The sequence below is a fragment of the Dromaius novaehollandiae genome, chromosome 1, assembly GCF_036370855.1.
Source record: "Dromaius novaehollandiae isolate bDroNov1 chromosome 1, bDroNov1.hap1, whole genome shotgun sequence".
Classification (NCBI taxonomy): domain Eukaryota; kingdom Metazoa; phylum Chordata; class Aves; order Casuariiformes; family Dromaiidae; genus Dromaius; species Dromaius novaehollandiae.
In genome coordinates, this window is record NC_088098.1 from 10,609,534 (window position 1) to 10,630,197 (window position 20,664).

At 39.8% G+C, this 20,664-nt stretch overlaps 1 protein-coding gene across 3 annotated transcripts in view; it reads right to left on the reverse strand.

The window, feature by feature from the left end:
* RELN (reelin) overlaps positions 1-20,664 on the reverse strand; it is a 300,760-nt gene that overhangs the window by 165,086 nt on the left and 115,010 nt on the right. For all 3 annotated transcript variants that reach the window (XM_064505385.1, XM_064505379.1, XM_064505392.1), the window contains exons 4-6: positions 12,927-12,997; positions 3,869-3,901; positions 2,917-2,995 (exon numbers count right to left, since the gene is read on the reverse strand). In XM_064505385.1, the coding sequence (XP_064361455.1) occupies positions 2,917-2,995; positions 3,869-3,901; positions 12,927-12,997 (183 nt within the window). The remainder of the gene's footprint in view (positions 1-2,916; positions 2,996-3,868; positions 3,902-12,926; positions 12,998-20,664) is intronic.

Here is a 20,664-nt window from a genome sequence, read left to right on the forward strand (position 1 = left end):
ATGTCTCCTTTCCTGTTGCCTCCTTCTCTTGTCTTCCTTTCCCACATTAGCAATTCCTCCTTTATTCTCTTTTGCCAAATGGTGATTTAGGTGAGGAACCCATACACAGCTGTTATGATTTTTCTGTTTATAAGGACCCCCAACCCAATCGTCCCCTCCTCTTCTGCTTGCAGCTCCAGAAACGCTCGTAGCCACTCCTCCTGCCTCCTGTGAGCCTCTGAATAAACAGATGGTTGCTGGGATGTGTTTTCTAATGCGTTTGAAAGAACAGAAATCAATAGAAAAACCGGCAGTCACTCTTGAAATCATACAGTGCCCTTGTGCAAAATAGTTATTTGATGTGAGGCTTCTCCCAGCGATGGAGTGACACACTCTGCCTCTGCTGAGACTCACAAAACCAGACACACACATAACCTATAAAATGCCCTGCTTGCACACTTGGACTGTACATCTCTGGCATAGTTGCTCATGCCAGAAAGGGGATCAGGAGGAGTGGGACAATATCAGTCATACTGAAGCCAGTGTTGTTACATAGGATTTGGGAAGAATAGGCCACAGGAAAATACAAATACCTCTCTTTTCATCTTTACACAAATAATGGCTTCAGAAATTATTAGAGTGGCTTAGTCTAACTGGCCCCTAGTGAGCAGCCACCGCTGGAGCGTCTGCACACAAGGCAGCTGCTACCACACTCGGAGCAGAGCAAATCGGGGAAAGAACAGGGCTGGAAATCCTGCTCTAGCAGTTACAGCAATTGTTTGTGATAAAGGCTGGATCTTAGCAGCTGCCAAGGGGAAAAAAGCAATTTTAGGGTGGATGGCATAAACTGTTAATAATCCCTGATTTTAGTCCCACTAGACAATCAAATGAGAACGAGCTTGCTGCCACTAAGCGGGTCTTCACTGAAGAGAGAGCCGCTGTAGAAATCCTTTATGCAGAAAAGCTCCTGACACCTTATTAGAGTTGTCTTTTATTTGTGCTCCACTTCTGGTCAGCACTGCTGAAGATGTTGGTTTTTGAGTGTTATTGCAGGACTGCCAAGGGATCCGTCGCAGGATTGCAATGAATTTTGGGAGTCTCTCCTCCAGCAGGACGTGTTGCCCCAGCACACGCTTCCCTGTGTGTGCACCGACCCACCCAGCAAGGTGGGTCAAGGCTATTGCAGGGGGACCAAATCCAAATCTCAGGCACAAAGGGAATAGGAGACCGGTGACTCTTTCAGTGCGGAATTTCTCTGTTGAGGCGTCTAAAAAAGCAAGGATGACTTTAAAGATAAGAGAGCAACGGATAAATAAATTATGGCGGCTCCCAACAGACAGGCCCTCTGTGAGTTACGAGACATCTGCAGGGAAATAATGCCTCCTCTCATTGCTTTCCACTCAAGTCCATTTAACACACTGCTGCTAAAGCTATCTACCTTGGCAGCTATTCTGTAGCCCATTAAGAGGCCTTGATCTATTCATTTCCATAAAGAAAGTGGTTTTTTTTAATATTATAGTATTCCAGGTCCTTAATGCATCTGTCCAGAAAAACATTTAAAGAGATCATACAAAAGGAACAAAAGGAGGAAAATAGCAGGCACATATTAAAAAGTATTATCATAAGTATGTGCAAAAGAAAAATATCCATTAAATTCCATAAACCACAATCTTTTTACATAAGATGTAACTACGGTGAAACTGTGAAAGAACTGCCCAGAAGGAAAACTGCCTGGCCTTAATAAAAAGGAAAATGAAGCCAGATTTCATGGAATATAGGTATTCCTAACAAACAAACGCAGGTAGAACAACTGTAATTGCTCAGCAACAACTTAAAAGATGAATTTGACTGCTAAAAAGCTCATCAAGAATTTAACTAAACAAGATTAAAATATTTCTCTGTGTCTTCTAGGAAGTAAATCAATGAAATGAGATATATTTATGAAAAGGGATAGGAAGGGATAGAGAAGTCAGTAACAATCCCGTACAAAAAAAAGGAACTCCAACTTTGAATAACTTCACATTAAGACTGATGAATGTGTTTATTTGTGTATAGAATGAGTAGTAGACATGTTCACGACACAGAATAATATGCCTTTTGTACTGTGATAGGTACACTATATAACTTCCTCCTTTGCTAAAGATATATATTATGCTGTTCTGTCACTGCGACAGTACGTTTGAGAAACATTGGTTAAGGAATAATAACAACCTGTGCTTTCTGTTTCATACATTGATTTTGACAGTACATCTGACCTCTAATCAGGAATCCTGCTGAATGAAATAACCTAGGAATTAGGAACTGCTGTATGGGGGTTGGCAGGGAACACTCTTCCTTCCCTATACCACAAAAGGCTTTTGAAAAGGTTTGATTTTCTTTTCTCTCTCTTTTTTTTTTTGATGTAGAAAGCAATCTTAAACATATTCAGCAGCTTAAAATTAGATAGAGGTATTTAATTCCAGTTGAATTTTTATTTTGGACAATTTGGAAACATTTGATTTAAATTTAAAATGAGTTTTTACTATAGCTTTTCCAGAAATAGTGCCATATGAGCAAGAAATGAAAAAAAAAATTAAAATACAAAGTTTGATTCTTGAAATTCATTGAAACTAACCTTTTCCATGAAAACCTGTGGTTTCAAGAAATCAGCATTTGCATACAGAAACATTCTCTGAGTTCCTTTCTTTCTATTTCTGGATTAATTCAAAGCCTTAAAGTCAGTGAGAATGTGCCACTTAGTTCAATAGGCTTAGAATTTCTCACTTAGTCATTAATCAATTAATTAAGTAACTAATGTATTTAGGTCCCAGTGGAGCAAAGACACACTTGAGGATACCTCAAAGTGAGCTGAGGTATCTATACGTTAGCATCACCCAAATACTTCACTATAATAAGAAAAATGTTTTATATAAAGGGAAGCAGCAGTGGGAAACTCACCACATAGTAGGATTCAACTCTTGCTGGCGATAAGAGTCAAAGTCGTCTCGTAAGATAATGCTGTCGCTGTGCATTTCAGCTAAAAAGAAAAGAAAGTGCTGTATGAAAAAATTCCAGGGTAATCATCCAGTCTGCTTACTAGCTCTGACAACGTGTTGCCTCACCTAGAGCTAAAGTAATATGTAATGTAAAAGGAGAAAATCAGCTTTAAGTATGCTAGTGTCTAAAGCAGAATTTTCTCATTTAAACCTTTTTCCGCTTACTCCGGCTCATAGTAGCACATAAAATTAAGGAATCTCCCAATCTATGGGCAAATTGTAATGGCTATTGAAAGGTGCAGCCCTTGAACATACAGCGAATGCCCGAAGACGTTTTGTTCCAAATCGCTAGCAGCAAGGCTGGCACAAGGCGGGAGGAGATGCCCTAACGGGTACGTTACGGTCTGCGAGCTTCGGATTCTAACTTTCCCTCTAGATTTGTTATATCATTTACATATGGTGAAGAAAACCCCAAACCCAATACTGCAGTTGTATTAAACAGCCACTTCACTGCTCTGCGAATCCTTCCATTACATGGATTAAAGGGGTGTCACCCGCTCTTCAGATAGAGCCAGGGCCCCAGAGGCTGCCCAGAGAAATCGGCTCTGGGTGCCCACGCGCCCTCCCACACTGCGGGTCATGGGATCGAGCGGGTCCTCCGACACGTCGCTGGGAAGAAAAGCTCGCGGCATGATCTACTCCCACTGCGAGGACTCAAAGCCAATAAATAAATGGCAATAAAATTCACACTAAAAAAGCAACTAATCAGAATTAGACATAATTCAATTCATTTTATAGGAGTCTCTTATTTATTTGAATTCCCAGGAGCGAGTTTCATACGACCTTTCAGATTTTTTTGTTATAATAAAGTTAGTGCTTTGGACTTGCAGTAATAATAATGACAGATCACCTACCTAGGTGAGGATGTAACGGAGCCTCTGTCGGAGCTACGGAGAACAAAGAGACACAAGACATGAATATCCTCAGCGATAAGGGCTTAACTACAGCATTGAAGAAATTGGTTCAGATTGTAACAGTATGTACTGTATTTAGTCAACTATTCAGACATTTTGATTATGAAAAATGTGATGCACATTAAATATTATAAAAATGCAATAGGGAAGAAAAAGAAAATACATATTCTCTATTTGAAAGAAACATCAATAATAAATGAATGACAGAAACAGTTGTACAGCGAGGTAAGAAAGAACACTTCTAGTCTCGAATTATGAGATATTATTAGAAATAATTAAATGAATAAGATTCAATAGTTTAAAGACCGATAAAGAGAGTGGAAATTAGCCTGAACAAAAGAAACAACGTCTTCAGGAAGCAAAAATGCCGCACTTGGACCATTTATACTTCACTGGACCATCAGCCATATTGCTGGGAGAAAAAATCCTAGTCTTTCTAGGGCAACAGGCAACTATAGGATTGACTCAACAAACCACTGAATCAAACTCTTCTTTTTAAGCACACTTCTACATCCATTGCTGAATCAATGTCCTAATAAGCCTTTTCCTTTTAAGAAACAGTAGTACGTTATAAAGACATACTGTACCTGCTGTGTGCGCGAGTCTGAAATGACAAACTTTATTAAGTAGTCTTTTACTAACACTTTGTAATAGGTATTTTTGTGTAAAATTACACAAATGAAAACAGGAAATATCTTTAAGGGCATGGCTACACAAAAGTTATGGGGGAATCTAGCAGGCGGCTACACAGTGTGCTACACACTTCATGGTAACTACTATGTCCACATCCCATATCCGACATTAAACCCAAGTACTTTACACCTCTTTCACAGGGCCAAAGAGGGTGCATATAAGCAGGTCCTAGGGAGCAGTGAACTTGTTTGCCTCTCGGTAACTTGTCCATGTATCTCTAGCTGTATTTTGTACTTTGATAAACAGAACGCAAAGTAAAGAGTAAAAGCATTTTGCAAGCCAGAACTGGATGATTCTTTGTCTCTTGTTGGGCACTGACCTATGTTTGTATCAGTACTCTTGATTTCTTCAGCATATTGCAAGGCTTACTGAAGTACTGCAATTTCTGTCATAACGTCTGACAAATTAAAAATAGATTAAATGTAAAAATGAGTGCAACAATCTGTGTAGAGTCTTCACAGGTAGTCATTTGAATGAATATTGAGTCCAATACAAATATCAAAAAATTTATTTTTCTCTTCCTATTTTCTCCTTGAACGCTCAGTTTGCATGGAGGCATGAAGTTTTCTCATGAAATTGCAACACTTCATGGGAATTTGGTGATTATAAAGACTGAGCAAGAAACACTTGAGGTATGTGCAGACCAGAAAAGGATGACAAGCAGTCTGGCTTTAACCTAGAGAGACGCCTTTGATTTACCTGACTTACAATTTAGAAGACTGTCAGCTTTTACGCTACTAATCTTATACATATATAGACAACCTTAAAAACAATCTCATGAGCCAAAGACCAGTGCAAACTTCACTGAAGCAAAGAACGCTGGCATTCTTAGGAGTTTCACACTGAAAAGAATTTGCAGGCATGCAGAAATAGGAAATCTTTTTCATTATGCATCTACCTTGCCTCATTTTTATACAAGAAATGTATCCATGAAAAGATCTGATCATTCCTTAAAGGCAGCAGCCACCTTGTCTTTTCCAGAAAATATGTCAACAACGAGCTCTACAGCAGCCAAGACATCTCATCGTTACTTTCCAAAAGCTGGAACAATAAGGCTCCAATTGCAAGTTGGAGCTTGTCACTTCCTCCAGAATAACACTGAGCTGCCCGGGTTGATCCTGCACAGGGAGAGGCTGCATTTGTCCCTCACAGTCCCAGGCCTCATTTTTCTTCCTAGAAGCATGCATAAATTTATCTAGAAGACTTTTAAAAACCCTTTGCACACAAGAAATGGATTAACTGGGATTAAGGGAATTGTTTCCCAGATGGAGCAATGCAGCTGTTCTGGATTTTGCCTGTGTGGTAGTAGAGGAAAAGTAGTACATTATGGCACGGGATTTGAAATACTCTTGATGTTAGAAATGGTTAGGCTTAATATAAGACCTCTGTCTCTGATGCTCTGTCTTACTCTTTTCATTAATTCCAGATCATCATTAAGTGGTGATTAAGTGATCTGTGAGGACAGGTGTGGTTAAGAGCAGCTCACGTCCAAGGAGGATGGTGCCACCAGGCCAGGTCACCGCCAGAATCATTAGTGGGCTGAGCAAATTTCGTTAGCCTTTAAGAGCAACTCGATTGAAACAGACCTTCCTCCCCACTGAAAAATCTTCTGACCTCAAAATGAGAATGAAAGACTAGATTCTCCTTCATTTTTGGCTGCTTGGCATTATTTTTTGGAAGAGGTTTACCGTGGAAGGCAGTCCAGCCCAGGATACACTGAATCATTAATGACACTTTCTGAAATTATTGTGCAAAACTTCAGCATTCAACCAAAATGCAGAGGGATAGCTCAGACCTTCAGTCTTTCAACTTGCAAATTCCTCTGACTTTGGCATTGCTGTTTGAAATATAGCTAGCTGCTATACGATTAAAGAATATAAAATTGGGATTCTAGTATTTTTAATAAAATGGCTCTTCAATTACATGCGTGGTATACTGCAAAACAAAACTTGTTACATGACACACTGCGTGCCAATAAACTGAAATAAAGGAAATTATGCATAGACATAGCAGTACTACTAATCATTCATTTAGGAAACTAAGATGGAATTAGGCAAGCACTTAAAGTTGGACAAAAGGTTGTTCTTACAAATACAGGTTTTGTGTGGAGGGGACCATCTGCGAAGCCCAAGCATTTTTGCTTCAGATATTCCTCCACCTCATTTATAATTCAAATTCCAGAGCTGAATTTGACAAAAGACTGAGAAGTTACCATTTAATGAACGATGAACCTACACTTTGATCTCCCTAGGAATAATTTCTTTATTACATTTTATATTTTATTGTAATAGAGCCCTGTGTTGACCTTCAAGTATTTTAGCTAAGGTCCCCCAAATATTATAAATTTAGAGAATCATACAAAATTAATTTTAAATATTAAAATATTTTCAGATCTACCTTTTTATCAGTTGAAAGGACTACTTATTTTTAAACAATATAGATTGTACAGAAGGCTGTGGTTGGAAGTCTAATTGAGTTTTCTTGCATAACATGACAAAACTAACAAAATACGATATGCTGCAGAGTAACTATACAGTGCAGAAATAAAACATTTACAATTTTTTAAAATAAAACATTTACACTTTTTAAAAGATTATGCAACACTTGAGGCAGAGAAGGGGGAAAAGGCTATCTTAATATGTGTTTTAAACCACGATTCACTTTCTTAGATGCTCCTTAGACATATTGGGATGGTTTGAGATTTAGAATACCTATTGCGTGGCTCATAATTCATATTAGCATGAATGAGAATGTTCCTTTTCAAAAAAGTAAAATAAATGAATTTATTATTTGATTTTTAACTAGAACTCTGGATATATACAGAGCTTAACAACAGATGAATTGTACTAAGCAAATAATAGAAATTGAGCTCAACAGAGTTCACAATTTAAGAGGCACCAGCAAATATAATAAGAGAAAATGTAAGGAAATGTAGGATGCTTGCCTTGCAAAGACTGGCAAGGCTATCCCTTTGGTAAGGGAAAGCACAGAAAAAAAGTATACAATACAAAGTGATTCAGAGAGAGAAAGGACACAGCCAAACTTAAAGCTTGAGAAACTTGAAGAAAGTAATGGGGAATTCAAAAGTCAATGGGATCATTGTGGGTCTCTGTGTCAGTATGATGAGACAGAACGAAGGCATCTTTTGGAGTAAAAAGTTAAAATTTTCTGTGGATGAAGTAATGTTAATGGAAGTTAAGAACTGTTAAAGCAATGGAAATGTATGGCCTGTTGTGGAGAAACAGGACAGGCGGGAAAAAGAAGAGAGGTGGGAAAGGAGCATCGGTCTCTGATAGAAGATCTGGGACATGAGGAGGGAAATGAGATTTGGTGATGGTGCAGTAATCAGCGGAAAAGTAAGAATCAAAACTAAAAAACACGGTGATAGCTAACTGTTAAGCAGAAACAGTCTCCAGCCAGAAATTAGAGCTAACATAATGCAAATTAAACATATGCTCCACCAACATTGGTTTATACTACTGACACCCATATGCCGTAGGTCTGAGTGTTGAAGCCTGTGCACAGGGCTAGGTAGGGAATACAGCGTTCGGGAATGTTCCTAACACTCACAGGAAAATAAACCAACTTTTTTTCAAAGCCCCTGCAGTTAGCAATCCTATTTTTAAAAAAATATAAAGGAAACGTGAATTACAGGAAAACAAACACTTGCAGACAAACACCGAGCTCAGAGTTCAACAGCCAGGAGCCATTAGCTGCTGCTCATCATCCGTCACAAGGGAAATGCGGAGAGAGGTATGTTACATTTTGCAGATTATGAAAAAGCCCAATCTCCTTCTCATTAGCAGCCAGATGAAGAGGAAAAAGAAAATTAATGCTTTTATTTAGCCCGCTGCCAATACTTTCTCTCTACTTGTAAACAAAGTTGCTATTGAAACACAGAGGCTGAGCATCCTCCTTGAGAGAGCCAGTGTGCTGCCCGAGGGCTGCACCGGTCTCCCTGGCACATAAGCCCAGGGACAATACGTCAGCTCTGGACTCCACTCCTCTCTTCTGGAAAATACTACTTGGGTCAAGCCTTAGAGCCTGCAATCTGTTTTGTGTTTGTTTTCCAAAGTGTTCTTAAATCCATATTTACAAGGTAAAAAGCATGCCTAAAAGGTCTTCCATTAATATTCAGGCAGAAGCTATCAAATAAAAGAGAATTTGGGCCGATTCTCAGGATATACTTTCATACAGAAACATCTGTCAGACCACAGAATGGTTTCTTAAGGAAGGAATCCCAATCCTGTAACTTGTGGCATTGAATACTAGATTGTATAAATTCTAGGAATTGTGCTGAAAGGAATGATTTTACACTAGGAGGGAATAAGGTCCTTCATCTTTTCTGTCTCTATGTTTTATGCTTCTGATTCTCCTCTAGTCATTCAGAACTAAATCACACGCTCACAGATCTCCTGGCAAGGTGCTTACTCCAAAGAATGGCACTACTGGCACCGTTACGTAGTGTAGAAGGGGGACGGTCTCCTTAACCCCTTTAATACTACTTGGTGCATATATGCAGGCTTTTTTGTGTGACGTGAGTGGCAGCTGCATCCATCCCTGTATCACCAGCCATTTCTCCCAACAACATTGCAGTCTGCCAACTCCATTTTAATTCTGCTGGTGTTTGCTAATGTATGGTTTTTGCTCTACCTGAGCCAAGAATAAATATGAGTCAATCTGTACAGTAAAAAGTTGATCTTATTTCCCATTTATTTTGCCACTAAATCAACAAATTAAAGATATTACTAATTAAAGATATTATTAATTATAAGAATAGCATCAATCATTAACATCCTTACTTGTCCCTACCTGTATTTACAAGCCATCTACCTTTTCTCTCTTGGTTTAAAAAGCTTTTATTTTCTTGCATATTTTTGCTGGATTAACTTCATTTTTTGTCTGTTCATTTTTATGCCTCCTTTCTTCTTCAAACCCAGTAAAATTCTTAAAAACTTTAAAGCTTACATCAGTTTGCAAAGATCTCTGGCTTCCTAAAATATTTATTATGTGTTGAAACCCACACAGTTTTTCAAGCAATTATCTTACTTTCCTTGGTAGGATTTTCCCTATGGCACCATTTCTCGTTCCATTTACATTATACATTAGGCTGTTTGTTTGGCATGGCCATCCTTTAATGCTGCCCTATATCTTTCTCTAATTCTCTTCAAAATGAGAACTATACTTTCTTTTCACTGCACAAATCCCATTAACTTTATTTGGATTTGCCAATACATGTTCAAGGCAGGACAGCCACAATGATCATAATTTCTGAGATTCCTTGCTACTTTCATGTCTTCATGTATATCCTTTGTACTAGTTAATACAAATTCTGGTAACATCTCCAGTGAACTTATTTATTAAAAATATGTGCTGCAGTAAATCTGTAAAGTTGCCCTGTGTTTTTATTTTCTTTACTTAATATGTCCCATTACTCAATACAACCTTTTAGTACAGTAATGTGTAGGGCCAGGAGCAGACCATAAAAGCCCATTTATGTCAATCTACCTTGCTGTTTTGCATATATATCTTAATAAATTGCTTCTGCATAAATGCACTAATTCTTTATAAAAGAGCCCTTTGTTTACAGTAATAGCATTGCTGAAATTGCGATGGTCTTCACGGGGTAAGGGAAGTGAAGTTTGCTTCAGAGAAAGTATCTTTTATTTGAAGAGGAAAATTAATCATAATAGTGCAAGAGTTGTGACAGCATGGGCTGGTTAGGAGGACCAAAGCACACTGTTTAAGAAATAAGAACAAAATGGCAATTCTCCCTTGTAGAGGAGAGCACAGTGGTGGAATGGCTTGGAGAAAGGGCAATGAGTGCTAGGCAATGTGCAGCTGTGTGTTTGACCAGCTGCGTTAAAGAAAAGGTTGCTGAGCTAAGAAATGAAGCAGGGAGAGGCTTTGGTGAGGACAGAGAGCAGAGTGAACTGCAAACAGCTGAAGAGATATTTGGATTCCTAGTCCAGAAGCTGAAAAGACAAATTCCACCAAAGCAAAGTGTTTTATAAAAACCTGTGAAAAGGACAGGGAGAACCTCTGAGAAGCTTGCACATCAGTATTTCAGGAAAATGTGATGAATGATTACACGGCTGTCATATGCTGCTCATAAAACTACCTCTGAATGATCCTTGACTAAGTCAAATCTGATGTTTGCAGAGTTGTGACAACGATGTCAAATATTTTGGAGAATTTTGGAGGGAGCTGGGCTGTAGGTCTTGAGACGGTCACTAAAGTGACTGTGAGTATATAGCAAGAAGATTGCTGGGAAAGTCATGCGAAACACAAAAGTTGTGAGGATGGCAGAGACTAAGACAAGGTGGGGAAGCTGGAGGCAGCTTCAGGACAGTGGTGCAGGACATGGCTATCAGTGGCCAGGTGGGAGGAGGACGCAAAGGGATTTTCACAGCTGACAGGCCAGCGTAAGCACAAGCCTTACACAAGCCCAGCATAAGCACAGCCTTACATCTTTTATTCTTTACACACCACCAACACACAAATCCCATGTTCTTCATGTCCTTCAGTCCCACTAGTTACTGTTCTAATCAGTGCAAGTAATGCTTAAATGTTGATTTAGAGCTAGGTTTTACTCCAAAACTGGTGAACAACCAGTTCTGCAATTGTTTCAGCTTGTTTGCCCTTAGCTTTCACTGCAATATCACTGCCAGCTCTCTGTCACTCTTCCATCAATATCTCTTTTAATTCTTTCTCTTTTCCTTACCCATTCTCTCTGCGATCACGATAGACTATGCCTTTGGCTGTGGTGTTCTCACCCTCAAGCTGAGCTTTGGAGAATTTCATGAGGCTTTTCATCATTTTATGCTGATGACTCTTGATATTTACACTCTTGTTTTGTGTCCATCCAGCAATTAGCCTATGTGAGATACACCATCATACGTAACATATCCCCAATGGTGTTCTTGTCAACATTGCTGTTCCTAAATCCCCTTATACTATGTCACAGAAATACTACTCTTCCACACTCACATTACGGGGGTCATATACATTTTTGATATCTCTTGCTCTGAACACCAAGTAAATTCTTATAATTTCTCCATTTTTTTTCTTTTCAGAAAATAAAAACACTGATACATGCATGGTTCAATCACTTCCCCTCCAGATCACTATAACGCTCCCTTCTGATTGCCAGCACCTGCTTTACACTTTTCTAATCCATTCAAAATATAACTAATTCTAACTTCCTAGCTTGTTAGCTGATTTCATCAGTCACCTCTCTGAATTCACCTACTTATTTTCCATTTAAACAGTAAAATACTGAGTACTGAAATGCTGAAACTGAAAATTGAAATATTTTGTCCTCACCTTCACAGAGGTACTATTCACACCTTATGCTTCAGTATATGCTCTTGACATAATGTTCAAAGGCTTTTTATTACAAAAATCTTTGCACAGGTATTCTCAAATGCATAGGAAAAGACCTATAGCTCTAATGCCCAAAGGGACATACTTTGAAGGATTTTCTCTTGTTTGGGAATATGACAACACATTTCTGGTTTTGAAATATTTATTTTAGATTGATTTGGCCCATGTTCCACTGCCTCTTTTCGTATGGAAACAGTATCACTGGAGTTTTGCAGAGAAAGCTGGATCAGCATAGAAATTCCTTCCTTTCCCACACCATAAATGATGAATACCTTCTCTAGTTCCACTCTTTTAATGAGGTGGGTTCATAGTGTACTGTTTGCAGACAATAGCTCACAACATAAGATTTATTTTAGGTTATTCCTCAAGAGGATATATATGATAAGCTGCAGGAACAATTAGATTTTTAAAGTTTGTATAATTCAAACATTCTTGTTTAGCTATAAAAATGATCAAATGTTGTAGCTGTCTGGCAAAAAACTGATGATTTACTTTTGCAAAATAGGAAAGCAGGTTCTCCACAAAGACACTAGAGAGATGGATGGTAAATGAAGCTTTTGCTGTAGACATATTGAATACATTGCTTATAGTTAATGTATCAATAGGTATCACTTGACTTGTGCTTCCAACAAAAGCCGATATTAGTAGCTACAGGCTGACTTCAGATAAGGGTATAATGCAATAGGATTTATTTTAATTTTTGTATATTCCCCAATGTTTAGCAGGAAGACAAAACTCTGTGTTTCCCAGCTCACTAGCAGGAGGTGTGAAGGCAAAGAAAATATCAGTTTAGAGAATGCAAAGAAGATCTTGACCTTGTATTTCTAAAAAATAGCTTTTTGTGATGAGTAACACTGACACATAAGCACAATAGGAAACAGCATTTGTCAGGTGTTTTTAAAATAACAATATCTCTTACCTCCCTGTTCACACAATTGTTGTGCTAAGGCATCCTTGAATATAACTTGGCCCCTATGAGTAGCTGTAGCCCTGTGAACATAAAAAAGACAACAATAAATAATGTATCATATTTATTTATATATGCATATGTATATCTATATGCATGACCAATCAAATCAGAAGTCCCATTCTCCTTACTTCCTATGCTCCTCTTTCTCTCAATCTTTTTTTTTAATTTGTAGAAGTGTTGTAGCTGAGTGCCAAAAAATTGATGACCTATTTTCACAAAATGGGAAAGCAGGTTCTCCATTCATACAGATTTCTTCATCATAAGGACAATAAGGATTTTTTCTGCACATAGTAAAAGAAAAGTTTCTAAATCAAAATTGCTAGTTTGTAGTAAAGAGCACAAGCATTGGGATTCAATGAAAGGCATGAGATTTTCATTACCACGTTAGAAAGAGCAGGTACATCACAAACCTAAGCAGATTACTTTGCCTAAGAAGGGGTAACTGTGTCAGGGAGGAGCAGAAGAAATGTTTAGAGATGCTGTCTCTGTAAAATCAATAGTCCCATGGTCCAACAGGCCATAATGAAAGTATTACTATTGAAGAGGTGTCCAGAAATCCTCCCTCGAAACAAAGAGAGAAACAAGTATGCCCTATTGCCCTAGCTGTTTGTCAAACAAGTCCTTAAAAACCTCCAAAGAAGGAGAATCTACAACACTTCTTGGTAGGCTGTATTGAGTTTTACTGCCAGTGGAGCTGTTTCATTCCCTCATTGTCCAGGGAAAAGATTGGATTGCTGTCTCCTTTTTTTTAATTGGGAAACTATCATCATGCTCTTTCCTTCCCTCTTCTTTTTTTCTAGGACAAACAAGGCCAGTGCTTTCACAGCGTCCTGCCCTCTAACCATGCATTTTCTGAACAACACGTACTATTTTCTTGCTTTCCTCTGGTCTCTCTCAATTTGATTCTGTCTTTGATAAAGTGATATGCCTGTAACTGCACATAGAGTTTCTCTCCTTGAGGCCTCACCAGTGTTGCCTAAAGAATAATTATTTCCCACTAATGACCCACATCTAACAGACCATCTAATGTACCACAGAGAAAGTTTATCAATTTGTTTTGTTGTAATCCACTAGAGATCCAAAGTACTTTCTGATCCTCTTCTCTTACAGTGTTGCCATGCTAACGATGCTAGTTATTCCTGGTTTCTGATTGTTCATTTCACCTCCCCCTTTTAAATGCAGTACTTTTTACTTAAATTTTATCCTGTTGATTTCAAAACCTTTCAGCATTTGTCAGTATTGCCTTTGAATTCTGATTTCTTTCAAAGAAACAACATATCAGTCTAGAATCATACACAGTCTTCATGTGTTCTCTATTCTTTCTCTGAATCAGAAATGAAAATAATTGGCTCGAGACAGATCCATATGAACTCTCTGAACTCTCCGTTCAACAGTAAGACATTGAAAACAATGTTATGAGCATGATTCTTCAGCCAGCTCTGTGCCCTCTCCAACGGACCACATGTAGTTTGCTTATGAAAATTTCAGGAAGGACCATAAAGGAACGGTCCATACAGTGAAGTCAAGATATATCCTTTCTTCCTTGTCCACTAGGCCACTTACCCCGACAAAGAAGGAGAACAAGAGGAATACACATAAAATTGTTTTACAGATACAATGGATTCTCAATGCAAAAATGCAGCTACAAACTGCTAGAGAAAACTTCTTTCATTCACTTTGGGATCTAACTTGCTTCCTGCTCATTTAAAGAAGCTCTGTTTACATCAGCTGGAGCTACACGTGTGTCCATAAATATAAGTTGGATTAATGGAAAATACCTGTTCGTGCAAAATTATGGCTGCACAAAGCTCTCAGGGCACCCCTTTCCCCCGCCTACGGGAAGGAGAGCTGTGTCACCCTTTCAGGCTGCTTGGCCTTTCGGATGCAGAGTAATCACTCAGGCACCTGACGGGGTCAACAGGTAACACGTGGCCATAGGCAGAAAACATCCGCCCTTTCGCCAGACAGTATAATGAAGTTTTGAGGCTCTGTGATGAGCAACATGTCTTTGGCAGAGTGGATCCCACAATGCTGGGATCACTTTACCAGCGTGAGACTTTGGTTGCAGTCCCTGCCAGGTGCATCAGTCCTTGACCAACTTCAAAGGATTACAAAGGAGGAAAGATTTGTCCTGGTTGAATAATGTAACTCCAAACGTAACTTTAAAATATGGTGGAATAATTAAAACAAATTCTGGAGGTCTCATCTTCATGTGTTGGGCATGATGACTGAAAGCTGTAACTACACTTCCTGAGGCAAAAATAATGCAAAAATAAGCTCTAATAAAGTGTATGTGGAAACCCTTTTAGGATTTCAAACACCTGTGTAAAATATGGCAAAATTTCATGCAGTAGTTCTGCATTAGCTTTTCTTCATCAGCTATTGTGACCCAGTCACCACACTGAGTACAAAATAAAATAAGAACAAATACAAAAATAAAATTAAAACAAATACATTACTTCAGCACATAAAGACACACAAGAAAGCTAAGAACTGTAAGTCTCATTTAAAACATGGCCTAAAGTACAGCAGCTTTCAAAAACGTTAAAGCACCAACATGCTTTGGGAAATCACGTTTAATAGTAAATCTTATACTCTGCTCTGGTGAATATGTGAGAAAGTATGATCAGTACATACATTTCTGCATGTCCCCTCGCAGCTGTAAGCAGACACACAAGTCAGAATGGGACCAAACAAGGAATCTCTAAATCAAGCATACACCCAGGCTTCTTGAAAAGGACCAGATATGGTGACTTTTGCTACCAGATGCAATGGCAGGACATCCCACAGGCAACTTTAAGTGGAAACCAGCATGGACAGGTATGTTGTGCAAATATGTTTCACTGTGGATATGTTCTGACCAAAAAGCCTGACCACCATTGCTCCTGGGCGCATACAAGAAAATGTCACAACCAAGGCACAGCAGATAATTTCCATGACAGTTATAGTCTTCTCCCAGCCCGGCAGAGTGGAAGACAGGGCTCTTTGCAGACAGTGACAAAGAAAACTTATGCTAGCAATGGAATGAGGCTTCAGAGAAGCTCTTTATGCAATAGCCCAAGATATAAGTCAGGATATATGCAATGATAACAGCAACCACAAAATTTCTTTATGGAACAGATAAGAGCAAACACTCAAAATATGGATCATATGCAAAGGGGCACTTGAGGTGTGTGTCTGAACGCAAGCAGATACCAAATAACACCAAACTGAGTACTCTTTACTGGAGCGCTGCACACACGTGAGAAGATGCTACAGAACCATCACAGAAACGGTAGCAAGGATGTGCTGGGAGCAGCTGGAGGACGACTGCAAACGTGCGGGCAGGCTATGAAACGGGCCTTTCAGGTACATTGCTGGTTAAAAGGAAGCTCAATACTGTGAAGGAAGAAAATGCCTCCTGTTCTTTGACTCCTACTGTGCATGAGGAATCAGAACTTCTCAGGCATTTTTTGGACTACACAGAATTGCTTCAGAGGAATGCCCTTTCCCATCAGCTTTTCTTTTCTGAGAGGAAAACTCTCAAGACAAGGAGTGTTAGCTGATTGCTTGGGATCATCTGTGCCCTAGGGAAGACCAGTGCTGTCTGTTAAGGGCCATGCTTCCAAGAACATTTGCTCACATTCCCATCACTTTTGCAATGGGTATAGGCAACAGTGCTGCACATACCTGCGCAGCTTTACAGAATTATTAGTGTTACTGCTTCTGTCAGTTTTTCAGTGTTATCTACTTGCTTTTCTCTGTATTTATGCTTTATTCATGGAGCAAATGGCAATAATGCACTGCAATTATGCAGGAACTAAGCTACTTTTAGAAAGAAGTGTGAAATGTACCTTTATTTACTTTTCTTTATTGGTGATGTTCCTATCTGACAGGTGAGATGAGCAGAACAGGATCATGAATTTGGATTTTTCTCTTTTAAGGATAATGTAACATATCCACAAAAGCCTAATATTGACACTCAAATCTAAAAACTACATAATATTTATTCTAATTATTATAAATTAATATTGGCAATGTCTGAACAAAACTTTTTTAGCAAAATATTAGAGAAAGATAACTGTTCAACTATTAATTACGGTGTTTTGTTTTCTTGATATACATACCCATTAAGTGATTTCTGTGTTGTTTTTAAAAAGTTTGTATATAGTCTTTAAAATACTGAACTACTGCTTAGATGAAGAGTACTAACTAACTGGAAATTGGTGTTACTGCACACCAGTCTAGTCCTACTTTGTCGTTGTATCCTGTCTATTTCCAGCTAAAGGGCAAGTGGCTATTCAGAAATAACCTGTCCGTCAGTCAAGAAGGCAGGCTGCATGCTCCATATGTGACCAGAGACAATTCCAAGAACGAATCTTTCCAAAGGAGTGAGAAATAAAAGAAAAATGAGAGGGAACAGGAACAGCCTCACATGGTAAGCGAGAGAGCTTTGAAAGAAATAAACTTAGAGGTAATAAGGTTCCTCTTTATAGTCACACTTTATACTTTTATACTTCACACTTCCATTAGCCTAGATGTACCTGTCTGCTTGGAGCTATGTAAGAGAGAGAGGAAAATGTGTTTTTAAAATAAGTAAGAGTAGAACAAACTGCTGATGGAGGAAGAAAGCGGTCTGAATACATCCGGTGTCAAGGCTCGCTGTCAATTCAAAGCATTATAAACTAACTCCACTCTTCAATTACAGGTATTCCATAAAGAATTTTGCTTCCTAACCTGGAATTATTCAAGCTGAAATCAGGCACCAATAAAGATTTTTAGATCTTCTATCACTGAAAAGGAAAAAAGAAATACAACTTCTTGATTCTCTACTTGAATTATACGTATAGGTAATGTCACCTGTGAAAGAGGACTTGAAATGCCCCCCTGCCCAAGGGCTCGCAGGTTATTACAACCTGGAGCTCACTGTTACTTACAGCGTCGGTGAGCATCTGCGCCTTCCCCTGCAGAAGGAAGACACAGTTATGAATTCATTTGGGATGGATGTGGGAAGACTCAGGTTTCCTACAGTAACATAGCCCCTCTCAGGACACCCCATATAGTTTTTCCACAGGACCATGGAAGCAAGGTTATTCCTTAGTCCGCACTAGTAGGGTTTAGCTGGGTGCCAGCTGCTAGCAGCGGCACTGGCTGCAGAGGTTGGTGACTGTTTCCACTGTAGGAAATCTAGGAAAACATCCAGAAAGCAGTGGCTGATTACTCTTAGCCAAGATTTTCTTCTAAATCCCAGAGCCACAGTTCTGCCCTACCAAACCAGATTTGACCCACTGACAACATGGACTGTGCTTCCTTCTCATCACGCTGGGGGAGATGGTCTATGCTGTGGGTCTGAAGAGTCTGTGCTAGAATAGAAAATAAGGAAATACATAGAGAATGATTGTTGTTACGATTTTATGTTGAAGTACCCTGCATTTTACAGTGCATTCGGGGGTTTTGCTAACATGATTTTTTTGCAGGCTGCATTTTAAAGTGAGCATTTTGGCCAGGAGGAGAACGGCAGATGAAGAGGGCATGTGGGACCGCGCTGCGCAGAGGCTCAGTGTGTGCTGCCTGCGCTCTGGCAGCTCGCCGTGCCTGCGGGGCGGCAAGGCAGCGGTGGGGCGAGGAGAGCAGGCACAGGAACAGCGCCCGGAGGCCAGGGCAAATATTTGCCCTCTTGAGGCAGACAAGCTAGCTGGTTTTTAATGCATCATTATAACTGTGTAAGTATCTCTGCTTGAAGCATGGTCCGATTTTAACTGTCATGCTTAAAAAGCCCTACCCCCCTAAATTACAGCTTAATTAAGAGGTCTTCAAATAAAATAAGCTCAAAAGCAAGGCAAGGAATAGGCCTGCTGGAGGCACACAGGGTAAGTGTGTCCAACCTTTCCTGGTGGGAGTGTGAAGCACATTTTTCAAAGCGCGCTGCAAAGGTAGTTTAGTGGCCATTTACAGCATGTGGCAGGATGTGATGCCAAGGTGCTGTACGTTTTGGCCTGTGTCTCCTGCCAAGGCTGAAACTGCTGGTGGCAACTTCTTCGACAGCGACCAAGACTGACGGATTAAGTATGACTGGGAGGTGACACTATCCCAACCAGTGCAGACATTGGGGTGAGCAGGGCAGAGCACTCATGGGCTATTGATCCAGACGCTGCTCACATTGGGAGGCCTTCAATTACTGGTTAAATCACAGAATCACAGAACGGCTGAGGTGGGCAGGGACCTTTAGGGATCATCCAGTCCCCCTGCTCAAGCAGGGTCACCTAGAGCATGCTCCCCAGGACCCTGTCCAGACAGCTTTTGAATACCTCCAAGGATGGAGACTCCACAAACTCTCTGGGCCAGTGCTCAGTCACCCTCACAGCAAAGAAGTTTTTACTTAGATGGAACTTGCTGTGTTTCAGTTTGTGCCCGTTGCCCCTCATCCTCTCACTGGGCACCACTGAGCAGGGTCTGGCTCCATCGTCTTTACATCCTCCCTTCTGATATTTAAATGCACTGATAGGATCTCCCTGCAGTATTCTCTCCTCCAGGCTGAACAGTCCCAGCTCTTTCCTCATATGGGAGATGCTCCAGTCCCTTCATCATTTTAGTGGCCCTTCCCTGGACTCAGTTCAGTAGCTCTGTCTCTCTTGTGTTGGGGAGTCCAGCGCTGGACCCAGCACTGCAGGTGTGACTTCACCAGGGCTGAGCAGGGGGGAAGGATCACCTCCCTTGACCCAGCCCAGGAGGCTGTTGGCCTCCTTTGCCACAAGGGCACAGTGCTGGCTCATGGCCAACTTGTCTCCCAGGACCCCCAGGTCCTCTGCAAAGCTGCTTTGCAGCAGGTCAGCCCCCAGCCTATATGGGTGCATGGTAATGTTTATAAGTTGTTTTATTCCATTTCTACTTGACATTAAAACACAGTCTAATTAAAATAGCGTGAATGAGAACTGCGTGTTTTAAAACACACATTTTTGAATCTGCCTTTCCCTCCCAGGCCCCAACTGCTTCTTTCGTGATGCACTAAAAATCATCTGTCCTGACCATACTAAGGAGATACTGCCAGGGAAATTTGGCAAGTAAAGTGCAATTATTTATAGACATTTGCTCAGGGGAGTGAAATTAGCATGCTTGGTCGAAAAGCCTGGATCAGAGGTGAAAAGACTTCTGAGGGAATGGATTAAAATGGTCAGCAAAAGATAGGATATGCGTGAAAGGCCAAATAGTGATTGGTTCATTTATGGCAGCTGTCTTGGACCGAAGTTTGTGGGCCACATCCATAAATTATGCTTATAACTTAAGCATGTGAGCTTAAGACTCCTTTCCATTCATGTAGAGCAAATGTGAGAGGAAGAAGAGCTACCTCACTTTATCTCTTGTCTCTGAATTTTTCTCTGGAGACTACCCACATGGGAAAATGGTCTAGAAAATGAACCTAAGGATGGTGAGAATACATTTGTTAAAATACTGAAAATAAATTATGAAGTCTAAGAGACAGAAAATGCAGAATAAATGTCAAAAGCCTTCTTATCAAGATCCAAAGATGTCAAGGAAAGACATCAAAGGCTGCTTTTGAGAATGTCATTGATATTAAAGTGACATTTAAAACTACAAGTGTGCATTTATGTGCATGGAAGAGAGAGCATGTGTACCCATATTGACTAGTTTTAGCTGAGACCATACTGGCATTCACGAAACATGCATCAAACACCGACATGGCTGGCAG